Source organism: Lepisma saccharinum, chromosome 26 (assembly GCF_977018435.1).
Source record: "Lepisma saccharinum chromosome 26, izLepSacc3.1, whole genome shotgun sequence".
NCBI classification, from domain to species: domain Eukaryota; kingdom Metazoa; phylum Arthropoda; class Insecta; order Zygentoma; family Lepismatidae; genus Lepisma; species Lepisma saccharinum.
In genome coordinates this window covers 4274297-4300054 of record NC_139254.1, presented here as the reverse complement: position 1 = coordinate 4300054, position 25758 = coordinate 4274297, and the positions used below count along the sequence as shown (strand labels likewise).

Sequence of the window (25758 nt, the reverse complement as noted above, 5' to 3'; positions counted from 1 at the left end):
AACAATATTGAATCACAAATTGTTGAAAAAATGAAAGAAAGTTTGAATTTTGCATAACTTCCTGGATGATTCTACTCCCGGAAGTGTCCCGGAGACCACGTGAGATGTGAAAGACCAAGATGCCGGAAAAGTATCGTCTGGTATTGGTAAATAAGCTTCAATCGATACCACTGGTATCGGCCGATACTACCGGTATCTGCTCAGGCCTAGATGAAAGTGATGAAAGACACTCGCAAAGAATACCCACACCATGCTGGGATTCGAACCCGGAATCCCTGGCGTCGTAGAGCGCTGTGCTAACCACTCCACCACGGATGTCTGCGAAGGAACAGGATTATATAAACCGTAAAGGGAGGCCTGGACCGTCGGGAATCGAATCCTCGCCTCCTACAACGTTACCCACTCTACTACCGAGGAGGAATCCGGTCCAATCTCAACCGGTCTATTCTCGTTGCTTCTCTATATTCTCCAAATTGTTATTCTTGCAATTTTATCAGCGTCTTCCCTCTCTGCCTCTTCTAGGTTTCCCTGAGGATTCTCCCCACTGAGTTGCTTTATTTTTCTTCGCTTCTTGTACCACTTTTAGCTAATTTGCGAAGATAGGAATGACTGATGATATGATGAAATTGATGAATGGACACTCACAAGCATCCATGCCTAGGCGGGGATTCGAACCCGGACCCCCACTAATCGTGATGTACGTACCACATCGTCCTTCTCTACAAGCGACGTAAGAACAATTTACTCTGGTTTTGAACACAAGAGGTGTGTTTGGGATGAGGGAGAGGATTGGTCCACCTGGAATATGGAAACATTGCCTTCTTACTATTTCGTTATCTCCTTTTCTTCTATCTTCCTTCTAGCTCTCTGTCTTCCTTTCTTGTTTACTCCCTCTCTTTTCGAAGCTTCCTCTTTTATGGTTTATCTTTCTCTTCTTTTATTTCGCTTAGTTTCTTTCTCATTCCCTGTTTCTCTTATTTCTTTCTCTCTCTCTCTCTCTCTCTCTCCCTTCTATTTCGCCTACTTTCTCATTGTCTCGCTTCTTTTTCCTCGTTTTCTTTCACACTTCTTTTACCCTCATTCTCTCGCGCCAGCGGTTCTTTCTTACTCTTTCTCGTTATTTCCTAGTTTTCTCTCTCTCTCTCTCTCTCTCTCTACATTCGTTTCTTCTCTTCTCTCACTTTCATTCTCTATCACTCCTTCCCTTCTCTGATAATGTAGGGCCAGGACTTTATGTTATAACATATTTTTCATTTGGCTTCGGATCTATTATTGGGGTGAGATCTTTACATATCTGATGAAAATCAGCCGAAATAAACAAACTTGACAAAGCATATTTTGACATATTTCACCAATTTCGCGTTTCTACAACATATTTCTTCAATTTTGTTGTAATAAGACATATTTCTGTATAATTTCCTAATTATCTCGCACATAATCGGTTATTTGATAATTTTTTTCTTCGTAGCTTTAGCACAACGGATAGTTCATATTGTCGATGGCAGGATATGGAAATTATGGAGGAAGAAAGGTGCCGTCTTTTCTGAGTACAGAACAATATAATACCCCTCTTTTTATCCCGCCGACAATTGATAGCCATGCAAACATTATTGAGGCAAAATGTTCTGTCGCATTGTTGCACGGGAAGTAAAGAAGTTTCGTTCTAATTTCTTTGCCTTTTTCGCTTTTCACAAAAATCAGTCAAAAGTAAAAATAACATTCGGTACATTACAGCCCCTACTCTACTCTATCGGGTATGGGAGAAATTCTAGAGTACTGTTGTGCTTATTTTTTACTTTACTGGGAATATTTCTGCATTTTTCTGACATATTTGTAATTTTTCATGACATATTTTCCAATTTATATGACATAATTACATACATATTTTACAGTTTTATAGGACATAAAGTTCCTGGCCCTAGTGATAACACGTGCACACAACATCAATACATCTACCTAATCCTGAATTGTAATTGTTGAACCTGGCCCCTGCTGGCAAGCATCATCCCATTGTTAGACAATTACAACAATCGTCGTATAACTAGTAATTATGATACTAAGCAAATTAACATTAACCTCAGTAATAAAATACATTTTCACATATTTTCTATCAAGTACACATTAAGTTTTTGATTGAACGTAGCTTTTACCGGATTCATCAATACTTCCTGGCTCACTGGGTAAATACATTGAGAGATCGACTCACCATAAGGTTCCGGGTTGGAGTTCTGGCCTGGGAATGTGCGTTCCTTTTTTATTGTTCCTTCTTCAAATCCACCTAATCATCATTCATGCGTATTGTTGCGATTAGCAGGAATTGGCATTTTCGTCTTTATCCTTTTCATTCATTCGATTGGAATCGTTCCATGATCTTAAATTCTAGTGAGTTACAAACAGGTTTGGTTCTCTTATTACTCTTTAGATATATATACGAGGGCCGATCAAATTTAAGCCAATGTTTTGGTATGGTAGCAGAGCGTAGCAAGTGGACATCGCTGTGCATAGGAGGAGTGGCCATTGGAGCTGTCCAGACTCAATCGTTTGTAGTGTTTGGCACGTACGATTGGTTGTTTACAAGCGACGACATTGAGTGCCGAAGAATTGGCCAGTGAATTTATTATTAGTGCTATTTGAAGGGCGTTAAAAATATCGAGAGTTCCGTAGTGATATTATCGAAGTTTAAATAGCATCGTTCATTCATGATGGTAAGGAGAATATCATACAAGCTACTTATCAGAATTAGAAATAGCAGTCTCATCCCCCCGTCTCCTCTCTCTCTCTCTCTCTCACACACACACACACACACATACACAGTCACGGTGCGACCAGTTACACAAATTATATTATATTCTTGAGGATAAGACTTGAGCCCTATAAACATTTCACCACTGAGTACGATTCTACTGATCGCATTGATATATGTCTGAGGTTGGAAACACTGATGCCACGTAATCAATACGAGTTTTGCCTGTTTGCTGTGGAGGAAAGAGAGGGGGAGGATTTTGTTTCCATGCTCTTCCGCTAGGTGGCTCTGAAACACCGTAGTAGTCAGCTGCCATGTTGTGACGTCACTGCTCAATCGAGGCTATCGTACGGGGAGTAGAGTGTATAGTCGATCTGTTTTGCTTTTCTTCTTTTAAACCGGAGTGGATTGTGTGTTCTCTATAACCGTGTGTTCTGGGTGTTCCGTCGGTGGTGTTGTGTTTCCAAGTGTGGCCGGTGTGTGTTCGTAACCTCCGATAGCTCGAGGGTGAAAACGCCTGTGGATCTCTCCAAGCAGTGAGGCAAGTACATGAATGGTTGTCGTGTTGCATAACTGCCTAGGATAGAAAGTTGTTCGGTTTAAATTTAACTCTGAGGTTAACGTCTACGGTTACCACATTACTCATACGTTAGACTAGCGTAAGAACTGGACAAAATTCCAGGTTTTCCAGCACAAATTTCCAAATTCGAAAGACTAAATTTGAATCTTAGTGACAATCATGGATTGTCAAAAACGTTCACTTTAAACTAAATGCTGCCCACTTCTATATGCAGTGTCGGCGATTAGGCGGCATGCTTGCCCCCGCACTATGCTAAACCTTATCTTACAAGGTAAAGTAAACTGCCCTTGTCCCCCCCCTAGTTTTGGAACACAATCGCCGCTATTGTATATATGCATATAACTTTGGGATAGTTCCAGGCAGTGGTGTAGTCGAAAAATGAATAGTACTCGCTTTACAAATTGTATCAGAATTACATAAAACACAAGTAGTAAATGTGTTAATCTACACAATATGGTGTCATAGTTGTTAGAATGATGTTTATTATTATTATTATTATATACAATAGCGGCGATTGGGTGCCAAAACTGAGGGGGGGAGAAGTTTACTTTGTTATGGTAGACAAGCAAAGTGGTAAAAAGGTGGGATAACTGCCACCCACGCACCTCTAATCGCCGACACTGATTGTATATAACTTGTTACACGCATTTAGCGTATAACACTAAGAGATGCCTCAGCTGATTATAAATCCCCAGAAACATGAAATTTAAGAAAAACTTAGCAGTACGGTCAAATACTTTCCTCTCAATAAAACAATTAAGATAATTGCGCTTGTCATATGTCTCGTTTAGATACACACTAGCAAATTAATGTTAGATAACATTAAAAAAAACTAAGTATTTACTTTCGTTTTGCGAGACAGGGGCGTGTGGCATGACTACACCACTAGTCTGAGGACATAATCCGAAGTCGTGGTGATGTATGTAATCTATAATAGTCACCAACCATGAGCACAAGTTCGGAGACTTCAGTTTTGTTTTCTAGCACGTGTGTGTGCATCAAATATTTGTGACAATGATAACCAACACTAGTTCGAAATATTGGCTTAAGCTTCTACAAGTTCTGACTAGAACAGCATGATTCATTACAAAAAAAAAAAATTGGTACATGCAATCATTCAATAACGTTCAACCAACAGTAGTAATTTCGTATAAAAGATTTTTCTAGTGATGGGGCTATGACCCTAAAAGGGGCTTGTACCTTCTGTTGTTGGAAGTCTGTCATATACTGGCAAATTTTCCCATATTTGGAACTTTCTAGAATAGCTACGCTGAGGGATACTATCCCCACCAGCCCACGAATTATTAAGTGGAGAAATATATTACTCACCTCTGAGTCCCTTTAAGGTGTCCCAAACCTGAAAACAGAAATGCGTTAATATAAATTCATAAAATAGGAGGAATTATCGTTAATTTTTGAAAAAATGTACTTACAGTTAAAATCTAAAAAAACCTCTACACCTGCTGGTGTAGGTAATGACTTCTAGCACACCCTGTAGTATGTTTCTATGCCCTGCGGTGGTCATTCAATACTGGACAACTCTGCATGGACGAACTTTGGTAAATAAAGATGAGGCGGAATGTGACTCTACGCTAGATTGACAAGTCCTGGGAGCTTTGGGATTAAGTTACTGCACAGTATCATGCATATGCGTAGTTTCTCATTTCTGTCGTTTGATAACACCAACAGGTATTCATTTGGAATTGAATGTATTTATTTACTGTAAGATTACAACGTAAAATAATGACAAACACCAAGTGAACTTCAAACAGAATTGACAATGGAAGTAACTTCATCAAAGATCGTTCCAGTGTGAAATCTCCCAAACGCAATTGTACTTGATTGTCAATTTATACATTTACTGTCCGGCGGATTCTAATGGTAACACATCAACCACGCCATTGTTAGGGAAGGGGGATGAGTGATTATATATTCAAGAGGTATCACTTTTAATTTAACCCTAAATAGGGTTAACCTATTTAGGCTAGAAGAGCTTTTATAAATTTGATTTTACATCTGTACTTCCCAGTAGCGCCCTCTAGTGTCACTACTATGACGAAACGGCGGTTTCAGACCACAATCCCCTCAGTTCTTACCTGTAAAATAAGATAAACAAAATTATTCCACTATATAAAAGATACAACGACCTCAAAAGTGTATATACAACTACAGTAAAACCTCGTTAATGGGGGGATAAGTTGACCGGTTTAACGAAAGTCCGGATTAACGGAAATAACCTAAAAGAACAGTAGAAAGTGCATTAAAACTCCGTTTATAGCAACAAAACACGTTCGTTATGGTGCATTTAAAGGGCATAGGCCTAAATACACTATACAGTACAGTACAAAGTCTGCGGGAAACAGAATTTCATCAGTGGTTCACTGCCCTTTCATTGGGAAGTTCTCTTGTTGACTTCTAGCCACATTTAAAACCTTACATTCTTCCTTTTTTCCCATTTGCCTGTCCGGATTAACGAGGTTTTACTGTATTATAAACAACATATTCAATTAATTAACAAGTGACATGTAACTGAATAAAAACTTTTACAAGATTATAAAAGTTTATATGTTCTTTCGAACATGGACAGGGCTGCTTGCTTGTTTTAATTATACTGATTATAACACTATATTTCGGGAGATCGTCTTCAGGTGAAGAAATTCCTTTTTGCTTGTAGTGATAATTGCACCTACGACAGATTAGAAATTGTACTACAAATCTTATGGGCTAACCCATACTCCACCATAAAATAATTCAGAACCAACATTTCCTCCACTTATGCTACTTTCCTAATTTTTAAGGAGGGGGAAGGGGGAATATACTTGCTAGATTCTACAATGGGATGATTTATAGGGTTTTGGGCTATTGCTATGAAAGCCGATTCTTTGTTTTTCCTTACTTTCTAATATGATTCTTAGTGTAGTACCGTTATGTTTTTCCACTAAATTCTATGTGATGTGGTTTCTTCATGGATGTTCGACTGTTTTCGGCTTATTTCACGTTTTCGTGTATGCTGCTTGTGTTCACCTATCCTTTCCTGTAGATGGCGCTCAGATTCTCGTATATAAGCTCGCCCTCATTCGCACGTTATCAGTGCTCGAATTGATGTGGAATGTTTCTCCCTAGCTAGCAAAATTTTTGCGAAACATCTCCTATAGTTGTCTCATCATCATCATGTTAAACCATAAGAGCATCATCCCAGCTAAGCACAAGGCTCGAGCAACCATTCCCCCATCTAACATGTTTCACTTCACGCGCTGCATGGTATGTTGTATATGGCTTAAATGTAGCTCTCTGGTGCCTAGGTATTATTCACCCCATAAATGTTGTCCATAATAAACTTTCTATACAAGTGGAGTGGAGGTCGTTAGTATTAATACAGCGCCTAGAATAACGTAGTGTGGAAAACGGCATGGTTTTGCTCTCTCTCGCTGGTTCCACTCGAAAATGAACCGCTAGAGGCGCTGGTGTTGACACCGCGGCTTGGTGTTCGACTGCTTATAATGGAAGTAAATGGTTTTTTTGCTGCAACGTCTGATTCTTTTCCTTGTAACATTTCTTTGCATCAGAAAATTGTTATGATATTTGGTACAGTAGTCGCGAAAATATTAAAGAATATTATGAACCGTCGATCATGACCTGTCCTTGAGTTTTTTATTAACAATACGGAAGAAAACATAGGTATGGATTGTAACACGTAACATGACAATTGCTGCGAGAATTAGTATTGTGTATGCATTATCCTGAAAGGTTCATTAGTATTGTCATTGTCACAAATATTATTTTTATGGAAATTCACACAGACAATACTCGTTTATTTTAATTAATTTGCGGTTTATTTTCATCAAGTACAAGGTAGACATTTTACAGCCAAGTCACGAGTAAAAATGCACAGTCCTTAACACCAAAGTTCTACTTACCAATCGACACGAATGTAAAGCAATTTGTTGATAGAGATGACAAGGTACATCGTAATCGGCTATTTGAACTCCATGGAATATGAAATTGAATTCTTTCGAATATCTGCATTTCGGGAAAATGACTTCATAATATGTACGCCACGAAACATTTTTTCTCCTTCATGACACTATTTCAATTTTATTAGTATACAAAAATAAACTTGTGTACACAATCCAACGTTTGACGTCTAGCCTCACATGCGATATGTTGATGCTCGTGTTGCGTTGCACATAAAACGTATTTATGTTACTTTTCTGTGTAAATTAATGCCATTTCGTGACTGCAAATCACTCCACAAATATAACTGTTTCCATCAATTCACTTACCGCCTTTCTAGAGAAACAAATCTACACAATATATTCCAAAAACTAACTAAGCCGCATTACTTTCATAACAAAATTAGCCGCTGTGTCGATCGCACTGCCATCTACTTGTCATCGTCTCGGGAACCAGTTTCTTGGGTCGTTTTCCACACTACGTTATTCAAGGCGCTGTAGTATTGACATGAAAAACAGCTCAAAGAATGTCTTCCATGTGCTTCGTAACAATCGGTACCATCATGCATTGCGGCGAAACAGTAAAACAATGAAAAAATAGCGACGGTGTAGGAAAGGCAATGTGTGTGTGTGTGTGTGTTCTGATTGTGGGAAACCAAATCTTCTGTAACTGTTCAGCGTCGTGTAGGGCGGTTATGTGAGGGACATTGTCTACAGCAAGAACATTACGGACCTGGTGGAATTGAAGTCCAGGATCGAGGAGGCTGTGGCATCAGTCACCGTGGATATGATCAGCAACACGTGGAGTGAATTCATCAATAGACTTGATATTGTGAAAGCCACTCAGGATGCACATGTAGTGTCTTCTTACTGTTGAATGATGTTCTAAGTTGTAATTTTATTGTTGTCATGGTGATGTAGTGGAACCTTATAAATTAGGGCTAGAATTTTGATGACCTTAAAATTGCCAAAAAATGATCTTTAAATAATGCATTTATGACCTAATACATGCAAGAAAATAACCTATAAACTTAAAAAAATGACCTAAAAATTCTGAAAGATTTGTAGAACAAATTTATAAACTACCAACAGAAATTCAAATTACAAATTAATGTTACAGTATCTATCACATGCTCATTGCATATGGTAGTACAAGCAAGAAAGTTCACTTTTTGTCATCTTTTACACTTTAAGTACTGAGTTGCAGTACACAATGAAAATCATATGCAAGTTTTCAAATCTGAATGATGGTTGGTTGTCGGACAAGATAGCCTTGTACATGGAAAAACTTCTCTCGACTTCCAATAAACTTGACTTGAAATGAACAATATCACTTGCTGTCAAGTCACTTTCAATTCCATAGAGTGCAAATTGCTTCCCTCACAAAATGTCCAATACAGAGCACAAAATTTTGTACCCCTTGTTTTTTTAACAATAATCCGTCTGGCGATAATGTATTTACTGATAGAGGGGGAAATCACATTGATGAGCTGAATTGTTACACAAAAGCTTGTATCAACAATACTGCACAGAATTTATTTGTTTCTTTAAACACAGTCGTTCAGAACTGCTCTATCCTTAAAATGGTTACATTTGCATGTAAAATGTCCCTTCTCTCACCAAAATGTAGAAAAATGCATAAGATGACTTTTAAAAGGTCGAAAAATGACAAACAGTTTAAAAAGTTTAAAAAATGACCTTTACTCCAAAAAGGGTCAAAAAATGCCATAATAAAGGAATCACAATTTATTCACTTACGTGTAAAACAAGTTTCTATCTACTTATGCAATGTTTCTGCCTTACCAAAAAAAGATGCATTTGCATCAAAATCCTACCTCTACGTTTGGGGAAATAGGTGGTGGAGCATTCGTACTGCTATCTTGAGAGGGGTAATCAAGAGAGTAATCCGGCATAGAAAACATGGCAACAATCCTGCCATGTAGAATAGAAGAAGTGGTGAATGAAGATATCTCGTGGGTGGGAGCAGATGAAGGGATCGGTTGGTGTTAAGTTAGACTACCAGGTGGAGTAGGTGCTCAACATTGCGACATGAGTTTTCTTTGCAGATGTGGATTTCCGTGGAGTTACATGATGCAAACTATGGGGCATAGGTGTGCGCAGACCCCCTGATTAAGGGGGGGGGGGGCAAAAGCCTTGGTGAAAGTTGAATCTGAGAAAGAAAAACCTCATTCCATCTTACTGTTTTATTGCACTGGTGGATACTAAACAGGGGCGTATATAGTGTGTGTCCGGACCCACCGAAAATCACTCTATTAGAAGAATTCCAGCTTCGGTGCCACAAAAGTTATCTGTTTCCCTCCGCCTTCAGTTTCCTTCTCTGTAATTCAGAATAAGTTACATTAAACATGATTTCGTACAGCAGATTCAAAACAACTACACGTACTTTATTCATTTCCAATGTGTGGCCAATTTATTCTGCGACCACATAGGTGTAACACGACTATGCTAAGGAATAGAATGCGTGAGTCTTAATAACAAATAATTTGCTGGAGAACGAAGTGAGATAGTACAGGTTCATAGGAAATAAGCCCGCTGGAGTTGGCTGGAACTTTTGTCGGCTTGAAAATACTTTATTTTTAACGAGAATATTATTGTTTAATAGCGGTATTAATATTTCTCTGCACTAACTTTGTAGGTGAGAGCAACTGCCCCGCTTTGCGCACGTCTATGCTATAGGGAGTCCCAGTCTTGGTGGTGGTGTACTATGCAAACTCTTCGTTTCTGTTCCAGAAATCACTTAAATAGCCTTATAATCAGGGTTGTTGAAGGTCCAAGGATCCATAAATTCTCTTGGGTACCGTTGCAGGATGGGAATCTTTTTCCTCGCATAATTTCAATTCGGTCCGAGTTGCGTATTGTTTCATTGAAAAAAGGTTCCTGGACCGGATTGAAATTCATCCGGAAAAATTGTTCCTGGACATTATTTTAATTGATCGGGAAAAAAGGATCCTTGACAGATTGAAATACTTTACACATAAAAAGGTTATTTACGGTCCAGAACCCATTTACGCTTGCTGATTTTCTCTCCTGGACCGGAATTGAATTTATTTAAAATTCCTGCATCTTTAACAACGCTGCTAATAATAAGGCCATACAATGTGCAATCAACCTATGTATGATAAATTTCAAGTATTCTTTCCATCTGGATATTGATGTATAGCCAGATGTCATGTGCTCTCTAACACGACCAATGTTGCCAGTACACCTCGTAATTTCGCAAAACAAACTTTTCATGAATATGCCATAATTAACCCCATAAAATGCGTAATGGTATATCGTTCTTTTATTAGTTGAATAAATACCAAGAGATCATCAATACTCATAGAAAAATATTGAAAGCGCCTCCACATTGCCTTCTTTCCATGTTTCTCTTAACTTCGTACAATAACTTATTTACACTTTAGTAACTTTTTCTGCAAACTGAACGTTCATGTAGAGTATGATTTTCTTGTTTAATGTTTAGTGTAACAAGAGCACCCGCAGGAACTCTTCTCAAGGGGGAAGTCACAGAAACGTTTTTATTATTATTGCTATTATTACTGCTATTGTTTTTAGATTTGTTATCATTGTTATTATTATTACATTACTACTACTACTACTTATGTTTTTTTAAAAAAAATTACATACATTTGTAATTTCCATATTCTGCGTATCTATACACAATTTGCAAACTGTATGCTTAACATTAATTCATGTAGGACAAAAAAAAATGTGTTTATATAGATAATCAGTGTAAAATAGACTGTAAGTTTAAATGTAGCCCTATTTTAAATAATAATAATAATAGTTGCTATAACTTACGTCACAGAAAACAATACATATTGTTATAAAATAACGCTACAATTTCACCATTCAAATTACATTAACTCTTTCCAGAAATCTCAGTGTAAATTTTCTGTCTCTATCGCTTTTTGAACAAAAGTTACGTGCGTTGAAGGTCTTGGTTGAGTAATTTTTAGAACACCCTGTATAAGCCTAATCTTGTAAAATACCTGATATTTGGTAAGGTTTATGCTATAGAGTGTCTCAACCTTAAAAGTCAGTATGGAAGTAAATGGAGTACTTCCCTCTCTCTCTAATACATGAGTTTTGCCAATAGCTCTGTCCTTCTCTACCACCGCTGCGTTGCCAGATGTTACAAAATTTACAAAATGTAAAAGTCACAAATTTCAAACAGTGAAATCATTATGCTGTAGAGTTTTTTATGCTCTATTTACTGACGGCATTATATAACCTGTCATAAATTCATGTGATCTGAATTTTTCATAATTATGCAATTTTGCAAAACGCTTAATTTTTGCCATAAATATCAAACCGCTTGAACAACTTCGCCAGTTTCTTTCTACGGGATCTATGATGTTTGTAGATATGATATTCTACGCCTGAGTGAATTAATTTGCTTACGAGGAGAGTTATATATATGTACATTGGATATTTTTTATAAATCATCAGACCGTAACACGAAAAAGTTGGTTAGCGAGATACTTTTCGGTTTGTCGCGATACACATGCAGACCAAGCGAGAAAAGTGTTGACCATTGTTTGAAGTTATTCTTAGAATGCATTGTTACTCCACAGCACCGTTATTTATTCCGCAATCGTAGTTTGCGCGCCACCGAGGTTACAATTCAGTTGCAGGCAGATGCCCCGGTTTGTAGGAAGTGCAGTGTGCTTTATTTTCCTTAAAAAATGTATCTTAATGTTGGTTTTTGCATTTATTTAATTCTGTTTATGTAAAGGATACAACATTCAACGAAAGAAGTAACAATAGTTGCGTGTATTACACATATAATGCAAATGTAAAATGGTAAATAGTTACGTTGAAATATAAACATTTACATGCAAATCTTGATTTCTTTTTCCAAAATGCATCAAATACATAGATTTTGATGATTTCCTATACGATATTTAGGAAGTAAATTTGTCGGAATCATAAGCGATTAACAACGACTCGATGCAACTCCGTTTGTTGATCTGGCAACACCGCGCTCCATTTAACCCCTACTGACTTTTAAGGTTGAGACGCTCTATAGTGCGTTTCGATTAGAGGTGTCATGATAAAAGAGTAGTAATACATTAAAAATTGTAGATGTAAGCATGGTTAAGTGATAGACAAGACTCCCACAGCCTTAATTTTTATAAAAAAATTAAGGCGAAAGAAATAAATAAACATTATTAACACTAGTAAATCTCCGCTTTAGTGTCGATGACATGTAGTATTGATTGTCGATTTGCTATAAACAAATTATAAAATATTGATTCGCTACAGATATGCCATCTAGTGAGAGAAATTTCAGATACGCCTTATAAATTCGCACCCTGCCTGACAACACGTCGTACAAATATGTCCTCTTTCCCGTTTTCGTTACCAAGTTATCTTCACGGCTGGATCGTGGGAAGCGAGGGAACATCTTCCTGCTTCTCCATCCCGCAGGAACACCACGGTGGCACGTGACCAGGGGACTATTTTGGGGGAAGGGGGACATTGGAATTCGGTGCAGGTAGCACTGGTTGCGGATATACAGGGACGGGGAGAAAGGGCGGCCGTGTCCCTAGGGAAGGGTATGACTGCGTCGTTAATATTGGATAAGGGGGCCTATCTTAAATGATGCAGCAATATTCTTTATTGTTATGTATGACATTGGCCCTGTAGAATGAGACACAAAATTATCCGATATTTCTAGACAATTTAGATCAGGGTGGTCCGAAGATTTTTGTATACAGGGCGGACTTACTACTTCGGCAATTTGTTGTGTGTGCTGGCGTACCCAAGGGGAGCTGATGAGGCTGTCCCTTCCCTAAACTTGCTTGTTTGATGAATACAGCTTCAGAGCCTAATTGCAGAAGTTATTACAAGCAAAAGGACGTAAAGAAATTCTAAGATGTCCTGGTTTGATTGATTGAATTCATATATGCAACTAATACATCAGATAGGAAAGAGCTTATTCTTGACGGTGTGCAATACAGTCCAAGTGGGATCCGAACCGTAATATCCCTCACCGAGAGGAGCCTCTCGTGTAGCTAAGTGGTTCAGGCTGTCGCCTTGGAACCAATGGGTTCAAATTATCCGATATCCATTTCGGATGCAACGGATAATTCGGATATCCGGATAGTATAGATTTGATGAAGGATTTGTAAAAACAATACAGTAAAATACGAACATTACTAATAAAAGAATATGTGGACAACCCGTAAAACTGATAAACGATAAAAATCACCCTCACTTCAAACCATTTTTGAGTTCCATATGTTATTTGAAAATTTTATTTTCTGTGACAGAGTAGCACAGCGCGCTACGACAGAAGAGATGCACGGTTCGAATCCCGGCTTGGGCATTGGTGTTCTTTTTAAGTGTCCAATCTTCAATTTCATCATATCATCACTCAATCTCATATTCGTGTTTAGCCAGAAGTGGCAGAAAAGCGAAGTAAAATAAATCAATAAAATCTCCCTCTCTGTCTGTGTATTAATTTATCTTCTCTCTCTCTCTCTCTCTCTCTCTCTCTCTCTCTCTCTGTTTCTCCCTAACCTCTCTCTTTCCACAGAGTTCTCACTCCAATACGCCAGTTAAAATTCCCTGGCTTTTCCAGGAATTTTAAAACAATGCTTCCAGACAAAACCGTAACGTTTTAACTTGAACAAATTTTACAGCATGTTCTCTTTAAGTGCAAACTTGTAGTGCTAAATATTCCAGTTGAGAAAAGCCCCACTTTAAGTATCCACTTCCTACTTATAAGCACCATATTTTTAAGTGTACACTTCCTACTTATAAGCACCATATTTTTAAGTGTACACTTCCTACTTACAAGCACCAGTGTGGTATCGATTTAGGCTTTGTAAATATTGTGAGAAAGCCCCATATTTTCCAGCGAATCTGTTGTCGTAATATAGCCCACACACGTAACATACCTAATACAAAAAAGGCTGCCATCTGTTGGACAGATAAGAAATGACAACGGTTGGTTTACCTTTGAATAGAAGTTCATGGTTGTACAGTCACGGACACTTTTGGGTTGTAACAGTACCATTAGAGATAGAATTTTATAAGATGCATAATTATGGTAGGGAAAGGAAAAATAGGTTCCGAAAAGTTTTCAAAAAGTTGCTGATAAAATGCCTTTATTCAATGCTCTCTTTTTCTGCGCCTTCTCTATATAATGCGCGCGGACCGCAGAGAGAACAGTGGTTGCGCGCGGACCGCTGAGAGAACTGTGGTTCTGCCGAATAGGTTTTGTTGAAGTTTGAATTTTCTGTTGGCTTTTGCTACATTATCTTGGGAACTGTTGGGGCTGCAATGATTATATTATACAATTTTATACCTCTCGATCTGCTCTACAAGATGAGACTATAGGATTTTATGTAGCTGCTCAAGAAGTGTGTAAATCATTTTATTTTTCTGTCCAATGTCTTAACAAAACATGAAAGAAATGCAAGGAAATAGGTTCTGAAGCATCAAAGAGGGGCTAAAAAGGGGATAAATGTGCTAATCTCACGAAAAGGTGCAACAAAGTGTGTTCATTTTACTTGATTTCATGTCCTGAAATACATATCTCAAGCGATCGGTTTGAAAACAGCTATATTTTTTGGAAAGGTGCTCCACCTTAAAATCCGTTCCCTAACCATTCGCTTTCAATGGGATTGTTAGAACCCTGAAGTGTCCATGGATGTACTAGATAATGCATCAGGCTGAACGTCGCCACAAAGTGCAAGTATTTATAAACCCACTATTGTCATCTTAGCGATTAGCCAAAAGTGTCAGAAAAGCTATGTAAAATAAACCAAAATAATCAATTTTATTATTTTTGTGAGATTGTGAACTAATATCTCTACATCCTTACCAATTTCCTGCACCTGATTTATATTGAAATCAAATCGAGAACATTGATTGATTGATTTGCTTTATTTTACTTCGCTTTTTGTGCCACTTTTGGCTAATTTGCGAAGATGGGGATGAGTGATGATATGATGAAATTGATGAATGGACACTCACAAACATCCATGCCCAGGCCAGGATTCGAACCCGGAACTCCTGGCGTCTTAGCGCGATGTGCAAATCGAGAACATTATTTATGATGACCCTGTATTGCGATTGCAGTATTAGTGGAAGTAGTAATGTCTGTTTTTTTGGTTTCCATGGCGAAAGTTTACACAAATCTCACTTGACAGTTTTATATACGTATCGAAATTCTCCTCGGGATCAATTCAAAATTACAACCATCAAGCAAGAAAGAACCTGGTGAAGCGAAGCACTTTATATATTGCCAGGATATGAGAAATGACTTCAGAAATGTATATCGAATATTCCCTGTCTTTCCCGAGCGTCATACGAAATGCCTCGTTTCCCTTAGCGGATCTGACTATTCCCCTAGAATCCTATTTCCTGCAGGTTCATATATCTTAAAAGATAAATTGTTCCTCAAAGGAACTGAATACTCCAGAATTGAATATTTCTCCCTATGATCTCGCTACTTTTCCGCTTTCAAATTACTTCCTGTGATGTTCTCGTCATTTCTTGCTGTGGCCATAGAAAATTAGCAACATTCGAGATCTATTTTTGCAACACGCTCGATCGATGTTAGACAGAGGCTGCTGAAAGGGGAAAATTCTCTGGAAAGGGTTGGTGTAAACAAGTGTGTTTGCAGCCCCACAGACATGGGCCGCTCACAGTGAGAGCTTCCTCTGGAATACGAAAATAATGTTATATTCCTTTCAATTTGTGTCTCTTTGTCTCTCTTCTGTTTTTTTCATGTTTTTTTTTGTATTTTCCAATCTTTTGTCTTCCTTTTCTGAATATCTATCTCGTCTCTCACTCCTTCTCTTCGTGATAATTTATTCTCTTTTCTGTTACTAATTTATGTTTTCTCTGTTATGTCCTTCTATCCTCTGTACCACTCGTCTTATTTCTCTGTCTTTTTCTCTTCTTTCATTTATTATCCTTCTCTGTCTGTGTCTCTTTCTCTTTCATCTCTCTCTCTCTCTCTCTCTCTTTGTCTCTCTTTATCTTCGTATTTCTTTTCATCTTCTCTCTCTCTCTCTCTCTCTCTCTCTCTGTCTGTCTCGTTCTCTTCGTATTTCTTTCCCCACTCTCTCTCTGTCTCGTTCACATCGTATTTCTTTCCTCTCTCTCTCTCTCTCTGTCTGTCTTTCTCTTCGTATTTATTTTCCCTCTCTCTTTCTGTTCGTATTTCTTTTCCCTCTCTCTTTCTCTTCGTATTTCTTTTCCCTCTCTCCCTCTCTTTGTATTTCTTTTGCCTCTCTCTCTCTTTCTCTTCGTAATTTTTTCACTCTCTTTCTCTTCGTATTTATTTTCCCTCTCTCTCTCCGTATTTCTTTTCCCTCTCTCTTTCTCTTCGTATTTCTTTCCCTCTCTCTTCTCTTCGTATTTCTTTTCCCTCTCTTTGTATTTCTTTTGCCTCTCTCTCTCTCTTTCTATTCGTAATTCTTTTCGCTCTCTTTCTCTTCGTATTTATTTTCCCTCTCTCTCTCCGTATTTCTTTTCCCTCTCTCCCTCTCTTTGTATTTATTTTCCCTCTCTCTCTCTTTCTCTTCGTAATTCTTTTCAGTCTTTCTCTTCGTATTTATTTTCCCTCTCTTTCTCTTCGTATTTCTTTTCCTCTCTCTTTCTCTTCGTATTTCTTTTCCCTCTCTTTGTATTTCTTTTCCCTCTCTCTCTCCTTCTCTCTCTCTCTCTGTATTTTCGATAATTTCTTCTCTATCTCTCGTATCTTGACCTATCTACTTTTCTTCTATTTTCTATCGCTTCTTTTATGTCTCTTAATTTCTCTCTGGCCTCAACTTTCCATTCTATGGTGACATATAAACGTGACATCAATATATTTCACTTAACTCTTTTACCTCACCCCCCTCTTTGAAAACTTTCTGCGAACACCCATTCCCACAGTTATTACCAACAAGAACGAAGATACATGTCACAGTTCCATTCGAGATATGGGCTAACAATAATTTGTTCATTTTGTTGTAAAATATAAGTTTTTAGATGGTTATTGAGAAAGAAGTACCACAAACACCCTTTAAAAAACTCTTACAATTCACATATGCAACTAATACATCAGATAGAAAAGATCTTATTCTTGTTGGTCTGCAATTGTTACAAGTGGGATCCAAATCACAATATGTCCCCCACTGAGGAAGGTCTCTATCGTAGCTTAGTGGCTTACGTTGTCGCCTTGTAACCAATGGGTTCTAGTACAGCCCCATTGCACAGTTGTTACGAATCACGACTGTACGATCGAGTCCCGATTAGCCTATGCGAGCAGATAGTAGACTTTAACAATAATCTTTCCCAAAGCGTCCACCAGGATCGAACACGCGACTGCTTGATTATAGCGTTGTGAACTATGCTCTCGGGAATATCCCCAGGGAAGAAGCGTTCGTCGCTTACGTAGCTATTACAGACCTCTTTCTAGCCAACGAGGAAACGAAGAACCGAGTTGCAACAATGCGAGGGAAATCAATATTATCTTCTGAGTGCACGGGTTGCTAACATTAACCGCCCGTGCTATTTTAGAACCGAAATGCCGGAATAAATGAATCTCGCTCTGCCGGACTGGACGCGATAACCTCTCGCCGGGGGAATTTATACAAAAGAGAAACCGCCACATCGAGGCAGAAGCCGAGATTTCGTGCGCAGAGACACCCCTACATCCGTCGCCCCATGATCAATAACCCCCGCACGTCACTTGCCGGAAAGCGGGGCAGCCCTTTGAAGGCACGTGGTGGCATTGACCTCCTAGAAAAGAGGAGGAGTCCAATTTTTTGCTTTCCGAAGACGGAAAAAAATTGTAGGGCCGCCATACGTTGCAAACGACGCGCTGGAAATGTCGTTAGAAAGAATTCGATAAGCGCTTAGCGCCCCATGTTGGGCGCCAATTTGTGACAACGCTGATAGTGGCACCGTTTGACTTTATCTTCAACAAGCCATTTACATGCGAGGAGTAAACGGGTTATCGCCTCCCCACTCCCAGAGTCTACAACGAACAATAAATCGCTCTTGCCAGCCTCCGTGGCGGAGTGGTTAGCATGTCGCGCTACGACGCCATGGGTCACGAGTTCTAATCCCGGCCTGGAAGTTCTTTGTGAATGTCACTCCATGAATTTAATACATCCTCATCTTCGCGATAAGCCTCCCCGATGGTGCAGTGGTAGCGTCATCGCCTTGTAATCAAGGCGTCCCGGGTTCGATACCCGGTGGAGGCGCATAGTGGTTCGGATCCCACTTTGAACTGTAGGTCCAGTCCCGATTAGCCTTTCTGTGCATAAAGTGGACTTAAAACGCCAAATAAACCAACCAATCTTCGCGATTAGCCAGAAGTGACAGAAAAGCGAAGTAAAATAAACCAGATCAATCGCTCAATCAACAAATCGTTCTTTGGCGTATAAATTGAGGCGATCGCTTTCTACATGTCTAATAGTAGCTATCATGGACTAAGGGGTAGAAGAAAGACACCCCTCCTCCTAAACAGCCACTGAGATTTCTGAGATTATTTTGAAATTGTCCATAGCCTCATCCGATATCATTAAAGATGCATAAAGGACTTAAGGATACACTTGTATCTATTTAGAACAACTGATGTGAAACGCCGAGTGAATAGCCTCGGAATTTTTTCCGTCTTTGTCTCTTTAACCGCTTTGCTTCGTATAAACTGTCCCAGCTAACTGTGGAGCAACGTATCGGATAGCGTCAGAGAAGCGAGGGAAATAGAATGCCCAGACCGAAGCAGTACATGCTGCTGGGAAGGCAGTCGCTTTCACCCACTCCACGCAATTCCGTTCCTCCCGTGTTCATTGGTGGAGCCGTCTCGTGTCACTACTTGCGCAGAGACTTGATTTCGTTTGCCTGCTCCAATGTTACCTGGGACAGAGTATAGTCCCATGGTGTCTTACTATATCCTGTACCAGCTAACTGTAGACCAGGCGAATGAGAACAAGTCTCTGCGCAAGTAGTGACGCGAGACGTCTCCACCAATGAACAGTGAGATTACGTAATGGACGACTGGAATTACCCGCTTTCCCTGCTTCGCTTTGTCAGCGTTGCAAACTTTTGATACCGATAATACCGTACGTACATGGCAAACGGACCGTATTTTTGTCTCCATGTCCGTACTCTTGATTCAAGAATTTCTTAGGGAAATATTAGGGATAAAACAGGAAGTTCAAATTTTGACAAGCCGTACATTTATCATACGGACTAAGGACTGGACCGTACGTCCGTACATGCCGTACACGTATGCTATGCGCGGTCCTGCTCCACAGTTAGCTGGGACAGGGTATAGTCTGGAAATCCTGGAAAAATCAGGGAACTTACATTTCCTGGAAAAGTTATGGAAATGTCTGGGAAATTTATGGTGTTTCTGGAAAAGTCCATGTTGTAGGAATGCAGTAAAAGGGTTTTTGAACAAGGAATTGGACAAATAACTTATTTTCTAAGCCTGTTCAGCTTGATATACTGTGTATTATCAGCGGTTAGACATTTTATATTAACTGTCGAAAAGAGCTCATGTTTTGAACTCTATACAGTGTAGAAATTTACTACAATAAATTGTTGGTATTTACCGCTTTCTTGTTGCAATGTTTTGGGGATAATTTTTATATATTTTTAGAAAGTCTTGTTAGTCAATAGGTAACAAGTGTCACAATAAAGCTCACTACTGATACATACATGTTTGCCCCCCCCCCCTCCAGTTATGGTTCAGATTCTCCTCCTATCTGTTATTACATTTACTCATTAGAGTTAATATTCTAAAACTTTGTTAAGTAGGTTTTATAAGTGTGTGCGTTTGGTTCGCTAATATATAGCAACTTCCGTCCATACATATGTCTGTATGTCAAATTTCCCTAATGATTAGTTTTATTCTGGAAACCTGGAAGAGTCAGGGAATTTTATTTTTATGAAATTGTAGACACCGTGTAGTCCTTCAAGTCGAGCCGCTTGGAAGCCAAACTCCCTATCGTCTAGACCAGGAGGGTTCTTTACAAACATTTCCTCTATGTTACAGCTCAGTCGTTAGGACGTCTGACTACCGTGTGAGAGATCCGGGTTTGATCCAAGGCGGGGGAGAACCGGGATTTTTTCCGGGCTCCGGCGCCCACACAGCGTCGTATAAAGTGGGTACCTGGAGGAAACTCTTAGGGATAAAGGCGGCCAGGGATCAAGACAAGCCCTTACGCCTTCATGGCGTGGTGCAAAGTACAGGGGAGCACTTTACTTTTTTCTACTTTACTATTATGTTGGAAGAAGCTCAAATTCCTTGTCAGCGATTGGTTGAGTTGGTGTTTTAAGTCCACTTTATGCACAGTAAGGCTAATCGGGAATGGACTTACAGTTTAAAGTGAGATCCGAACCACTATGTGCCTCCACCGGGAATCGAACCCGGGACCCCTTGATCACAAGGCGATGACGCTACCACCAGTGGCGTGCCCAGTATTTTCGAATGGGAGGGGTTATTTATACTTTTTGTTGGTAGTTAGCCCTCATCTTGTCATAGTTTCCTACCTTTGACGTTCTTTTTTTAGGAATACTGGGCAAAAGGGGGGTTATAACCCTCACCAAACCCCCTTGGGCACGCCGCTGGCTACCACTGCGTCATCGGGGAGGACTCCTTGTCAGCGAAAGGCATTATAGTTGCTGCATCTTTGTCGACTGCAATCTTGTTCAAAATAAAGGGGGGAGGTGTCAGTATCAGCCAGTGATGTGCCGTAGACTATAAGTTTACGTCTACATGCTTTGTCTACACGTAATCTACGTGTAGATTACATTGGGTTGTAGTTTACATAGTCTACGTAGACAATCTAAACTGCATAAAAATTAATTTTCAACTATATTCGTTCCTAACGAAATGAAAAGAACCCTATTTACAACAATCTCTTCTCTTCTATTATCAACTATGGAAGAAGATAAATAGTATGCAAAAACAACAACAGATGGCAGTCGTGAGGCAACAGGGGTCTTTCCCCCATAAAACACTAGAATATTTCCTATGTTAGGTTTTTTCCTAGGTGAGAAATTGTTCGAATTTGGAAGAAAGAGTATGGAAAATTCTCCTCACACATCAGCAACTGATACGCAGTATAATTTTCATTTAATTCCACGGCGCACTTTGCTAAGTTATCACCTTTCGCCATGTTGTTTACACAGATTACGTAATATACGTGTATAAAATAGTCTACGTGTAGAATGTAGACTATCGTTGTTTACGCGTAGACGCACATCACTGGTATCAGCACAGCATTTGTTCCGATACCATTTCTGATTACCGCCTTCTCGTTTCCCCAGATGGCAGCAGGCCAGGACCAGAAGTGGCAGAAGGATGCGGCGGACCAGAACTTCGACTACATGTTCAAGCTGCTAATCATAGGCAACAGCAGCGTGGGCAAGACGTCGTTCCTCTTCAGGTACGCCGATGACTCCTTCACGTCGGCCTTCGTCTCCACGGTGGGGATCGACTTCAAGGTGAAGACGGTGTTTCGCCAGGACAAGAGGGTCAAGTTGCAGATATGGGTGAGTAGGCCAATGGTTCCGAATAGACTAAGGTGGAACAAAACGGGACATTTTTCATACTTCTCCGAGTTCTTGTTTTCAGCCCACTTTATGCACAGAAAGGCTAATCGGGACTGGACCTGCAGTTTAAAGTGGGATCCGAACCACTATGTACCTCCACCGGGTATTGATCTGGGAACCCCTTGATTACATCGTTGAGGCAATATTTCCCTGAAGGAAAACAGAACGGCAACATTCGCATTTTTAGTACAAAAACTCTTTCGTCATAAACACTTATGTTTGAAAACTAAAAATATAAATAAATATATACTACTTATTTATTGAAAAACATTCTAGATATATGCCACTATGTGCCTCCACCGGGTATCGAACCCGGGACCCCTTGATTACAAAGCGGCGACGCTACCACTTTTTTTAAAATAAGGAAATACCCCCTACGCGGAGGTATCCCCCACCATTCACACTTTTTCTCACTTTTACACTTTTCAATTCTTACAGTCTCTCAGTTTATCATCATCTGGACAAACACAAATATCCATGCCTTACCCGGGACTCGAACCCGGAAACCCTGGCTTCGTAGCGCGCTGTGCTAACCACTCCACCACGGAGGTCGACACCACTGCGCCATCTGGGAGGCCCTCAGTCGATGAATGGATCTTCTTCAGTACATCCTTTGAAATTATATTTTGTAAAAATGTACACACGTGTGATTAAAGTTCACCATAATAATGAACAGAGCTTTCGAAGTTTGTAATTAAGGAGCGTTCCTTCTTGTCACTTGTCCACAAACCATTCGCCTTGTAATCATGGGGTCTGGTAGAGGCAGAAATGGTTCGGATTACACTTTAAAGTGTAGGTCCAGTCCCAATTAGCCATCCTGTGCATAAGGTGGAGTTGAAACCAAAACTTAAACACTCGTTCAGTGGGGGTTGTTAGCTCCAGGTAAACAAAGAAGAAAGTCCAATATTTTAAGAAAGCTGGAATATGGATCATGTTGACATTGGAATGTGAAATACTTTTTAAAAATCGGGACATATACTAGGCTAATACGGGAAGTCTGATCACTAGGGCCCGGGAATTTATGTTGTAACATATTTTTTATTTGGCATCGGATCGTGTACTGGGGCGAGATCTTTACATATCGGATCAAAATCAGCCGAAATAAACCAACTTGATAAAGCATATTTTGACATATTTTACAATTTTTTTGCGTTTTTACAACATATTTCTTCATTTCTCGTAATAAGACATATTTCTGTAGAATTTCGTAATTGTCTTGCATATACTCTGTTATTTTATAATTTTTCTTCGTATAATTAGCACAACTGATAGTTCATATTATCGATGCCAGGGTAAGGAAATTACGAACGAAGAATTTAAAAGCACATGCAGTCTTTTCTTACCAACTACAAATAGAACAATAATACCCCCTTTTTTATCCCGTCGACAATTAATAGCCATGCAAACATTATTGAGGGAAAATGTTATCTCATTGTTGAGCAGGATTCTGGCTTCATTTAATACTCCACCCCCACCCTGGTCGATCTTCCCTGGAAGATACTGAATCCCGTATTATGAGAAATTCGAAAGTACTATTGTGCATATTTTTGGATTTAATGGGAATATTTCTACCTTTTTCTGACATATTTTTCATTTTTTATGACATAATTACATCTTAAAATAGACGACTCTTCAATTCGCAATTCAAGTTTACCGTCTCTTTGTAGACAGGGCTTAGCATTAACAGGCCAGAGTTCGTGGCAAAATTTGGATGGGAACTGTCCCCTAATCACCGCCACTGCTAGCAATATACTTCAGTTCAATTAAATTCAATGAGTCTTTATTAAAGGCTAGGTCCAAACGCGGCTTTTCTGGCATCGAGACCGCTATTAGGGTGAACAGCCAACACTGCCTTGGTTCTCAACGTGCCTAACCTCTGTACGCACAACAGCAGAGGAGGGGAGGGGGGTATTGTATGGCCACATGTGAATACGGGTTTCACGTATCGATTTCCATGCCGCAGCGTTACTCAGCGTACTCGTTTCTTACAAGCCAGAACAGATGACGATGTTTTATTGCAGACTACATAGTACGTGGCAATAAACTAGATATGCGATATAGTAAAGCTTCGTCACGTGGGTGTGCAAAACGACGCTTCAAATGCTTTCAGTTCTGGCTATTTCAAAGAGCTTAAGCTCATGCATTCTACAGAAGGGATTTTTTTTTTAACTTCAAGATAAATGCAGTTTTTTGTCGTCCGAGCAGGTGCGCGATTCATTCGTGCTTAAAGCGACGTGTGAATGAATGGCCTCTGGTGGACGTTTGTGGAATTAATGAGAGCTTTGCGGAGCGAGTCTTTCGGGGAATTATGGAATCAAGAGTGACGTTAGGAACGCAGCAGAGAGAGGAATGGAGGGAGAGAGTGTGTGTTCACATGCGTGTACGTGTCTATTGTGTCAGAGATATTTTACCAGACATCCTCTTCTTTTCAGGAGATGTCCTACAATTAGATTTATGTCCGAAGTCTGGCAGGATTTTGCTAAAATATTAGAAAGGAACAAATGACATTCAAATTTCCATTCAATCCAGTTGTTTCTTTGTACACTATGCTGTTAGGAGTGTAAGCAGTGTGGGAATGAAGCTTTCTGGTTTGGGGAGAAGGAGGATTGCAAGTCGTATTTGTGATTTCATAGTGGGGGGGTCAAATTTTCTTACACAGTAAAACTTCGCTTAATCCGGACAGGCAAAAGGCAAAAAAAGCAGAATGCAAGGTTTTAAATGTGGCTAAAGTCTACAATCTCATTCGTCGTACGTACTACATTGTATATACAGTATTGCTTTACATTTTACTGTACTGTATAGTGTATTTAGGCCTATGCCCTTTAAATACGCCACAATAAACGTGCTTTGTTGCTATAAACGGAGTTTTAATGCACTTTCTACTGTTCATTTAGGTTATTTCAGTTAATCCTGACTTTTGTTAAACCGGTCAACTTATCCCATTAGTTCGGATTAACGAGGTTTTACTGTATATGAAAATTTGTATATGTTACTAGTTGGTGAACTAAACATTTACCGTAAATATAGAAACACTTAGTACATTTATATTCTAAGAAAACCAGAACTCAAATACAAAAAGAGTTATTTAACTACTGAAAAATACTTGACAAATTTATTTTGTCCGTTCAACTCAATGACGGTGTGCGGCCAGAAATTTGATCAAAAGTTGACGAAACTAACTCTATTTGCCATTTGCTTGCTTCAGGCTTTCATAGTTTATTTAACAATCAGCAGAGCAAAGGCGCTATTCGGGGAGCTTTTTCTAAAACGTCCGTACCAGACGACAATACGAGGAAGTAAACAATGGGCTATTTAAAAATAGAACTTCAGACGAGAAGTAGATACCTATAATTGTTTTAAAGACTGTTCCAGAATGATTGTTAAGTGGCGTTTATTTCATAGTTAAGAAATTATATAGTGTGTGCTTTCAATTGTATTATCTTTGAGGGGAATGAAAACATCCATGGTAGGGATTAAACACAAATTATTCTGCCGGGATAAAAAAGACTTATGGTGGGGAAATCACCTGCAAACACTCCATCAATTCGCACACTGGGTATAAGGGGTGATCTTTTGAGAACGCACCCAAAAGTTAATCTCACTTCCACCTAGTACATCCCCGTACGCATAGGAGGAGCTGATGAGGCTTCGGCCCCTCCAGAAATTTTGAGAAAAACCAAAAATTGAAATGAAGGTACTAAATAAATCTGGAAAACCAAGGTGCTAAATGTAAACCCTCTTAAAACCACCTTTTTATTCGAACAACTTTTAAAACGAAGGTTGAAATTGGTTATTACGAAATAATATATTTTTAGCGAATCCCGCAGTTATGTGATATCCACTATGGCAATTTCAGCCCATCGGTAAAAAAAAATGTGCTTATG

The 25758-nt window shown here is 39.2% G+C and overlaps 1 protein-coding gene across 6 annotated transcripts in view; it reads left to right on the top strand.

The window, feature by feature from the left end:
* Positions 1 to 25758, top strand: part of Rab3 (RAS oncogene family member Rab3) — a 192159-nt gene that overhangs the window by 98325 nt on the left and 68076 nt on the right. For 5 of the 6 annotated variants that reach the window (XM_083112790.1, XM_083112788.1, XM_083112791.1 and 2 more), the window contains one exon: positions 21590 to 21814. In XM_083112790.1, the coding sequence (XP_082968916.1) occupies positions 21590 to 21814 (225 nt within the window). Of the gene's footprint in view, positions 1 to 3084; positions 3285 to 21589; positions 21815 to 25758 lie in introns of those variants that run through there. The other variant, XM_083112792.1, reaches the window with a different exon arrangement.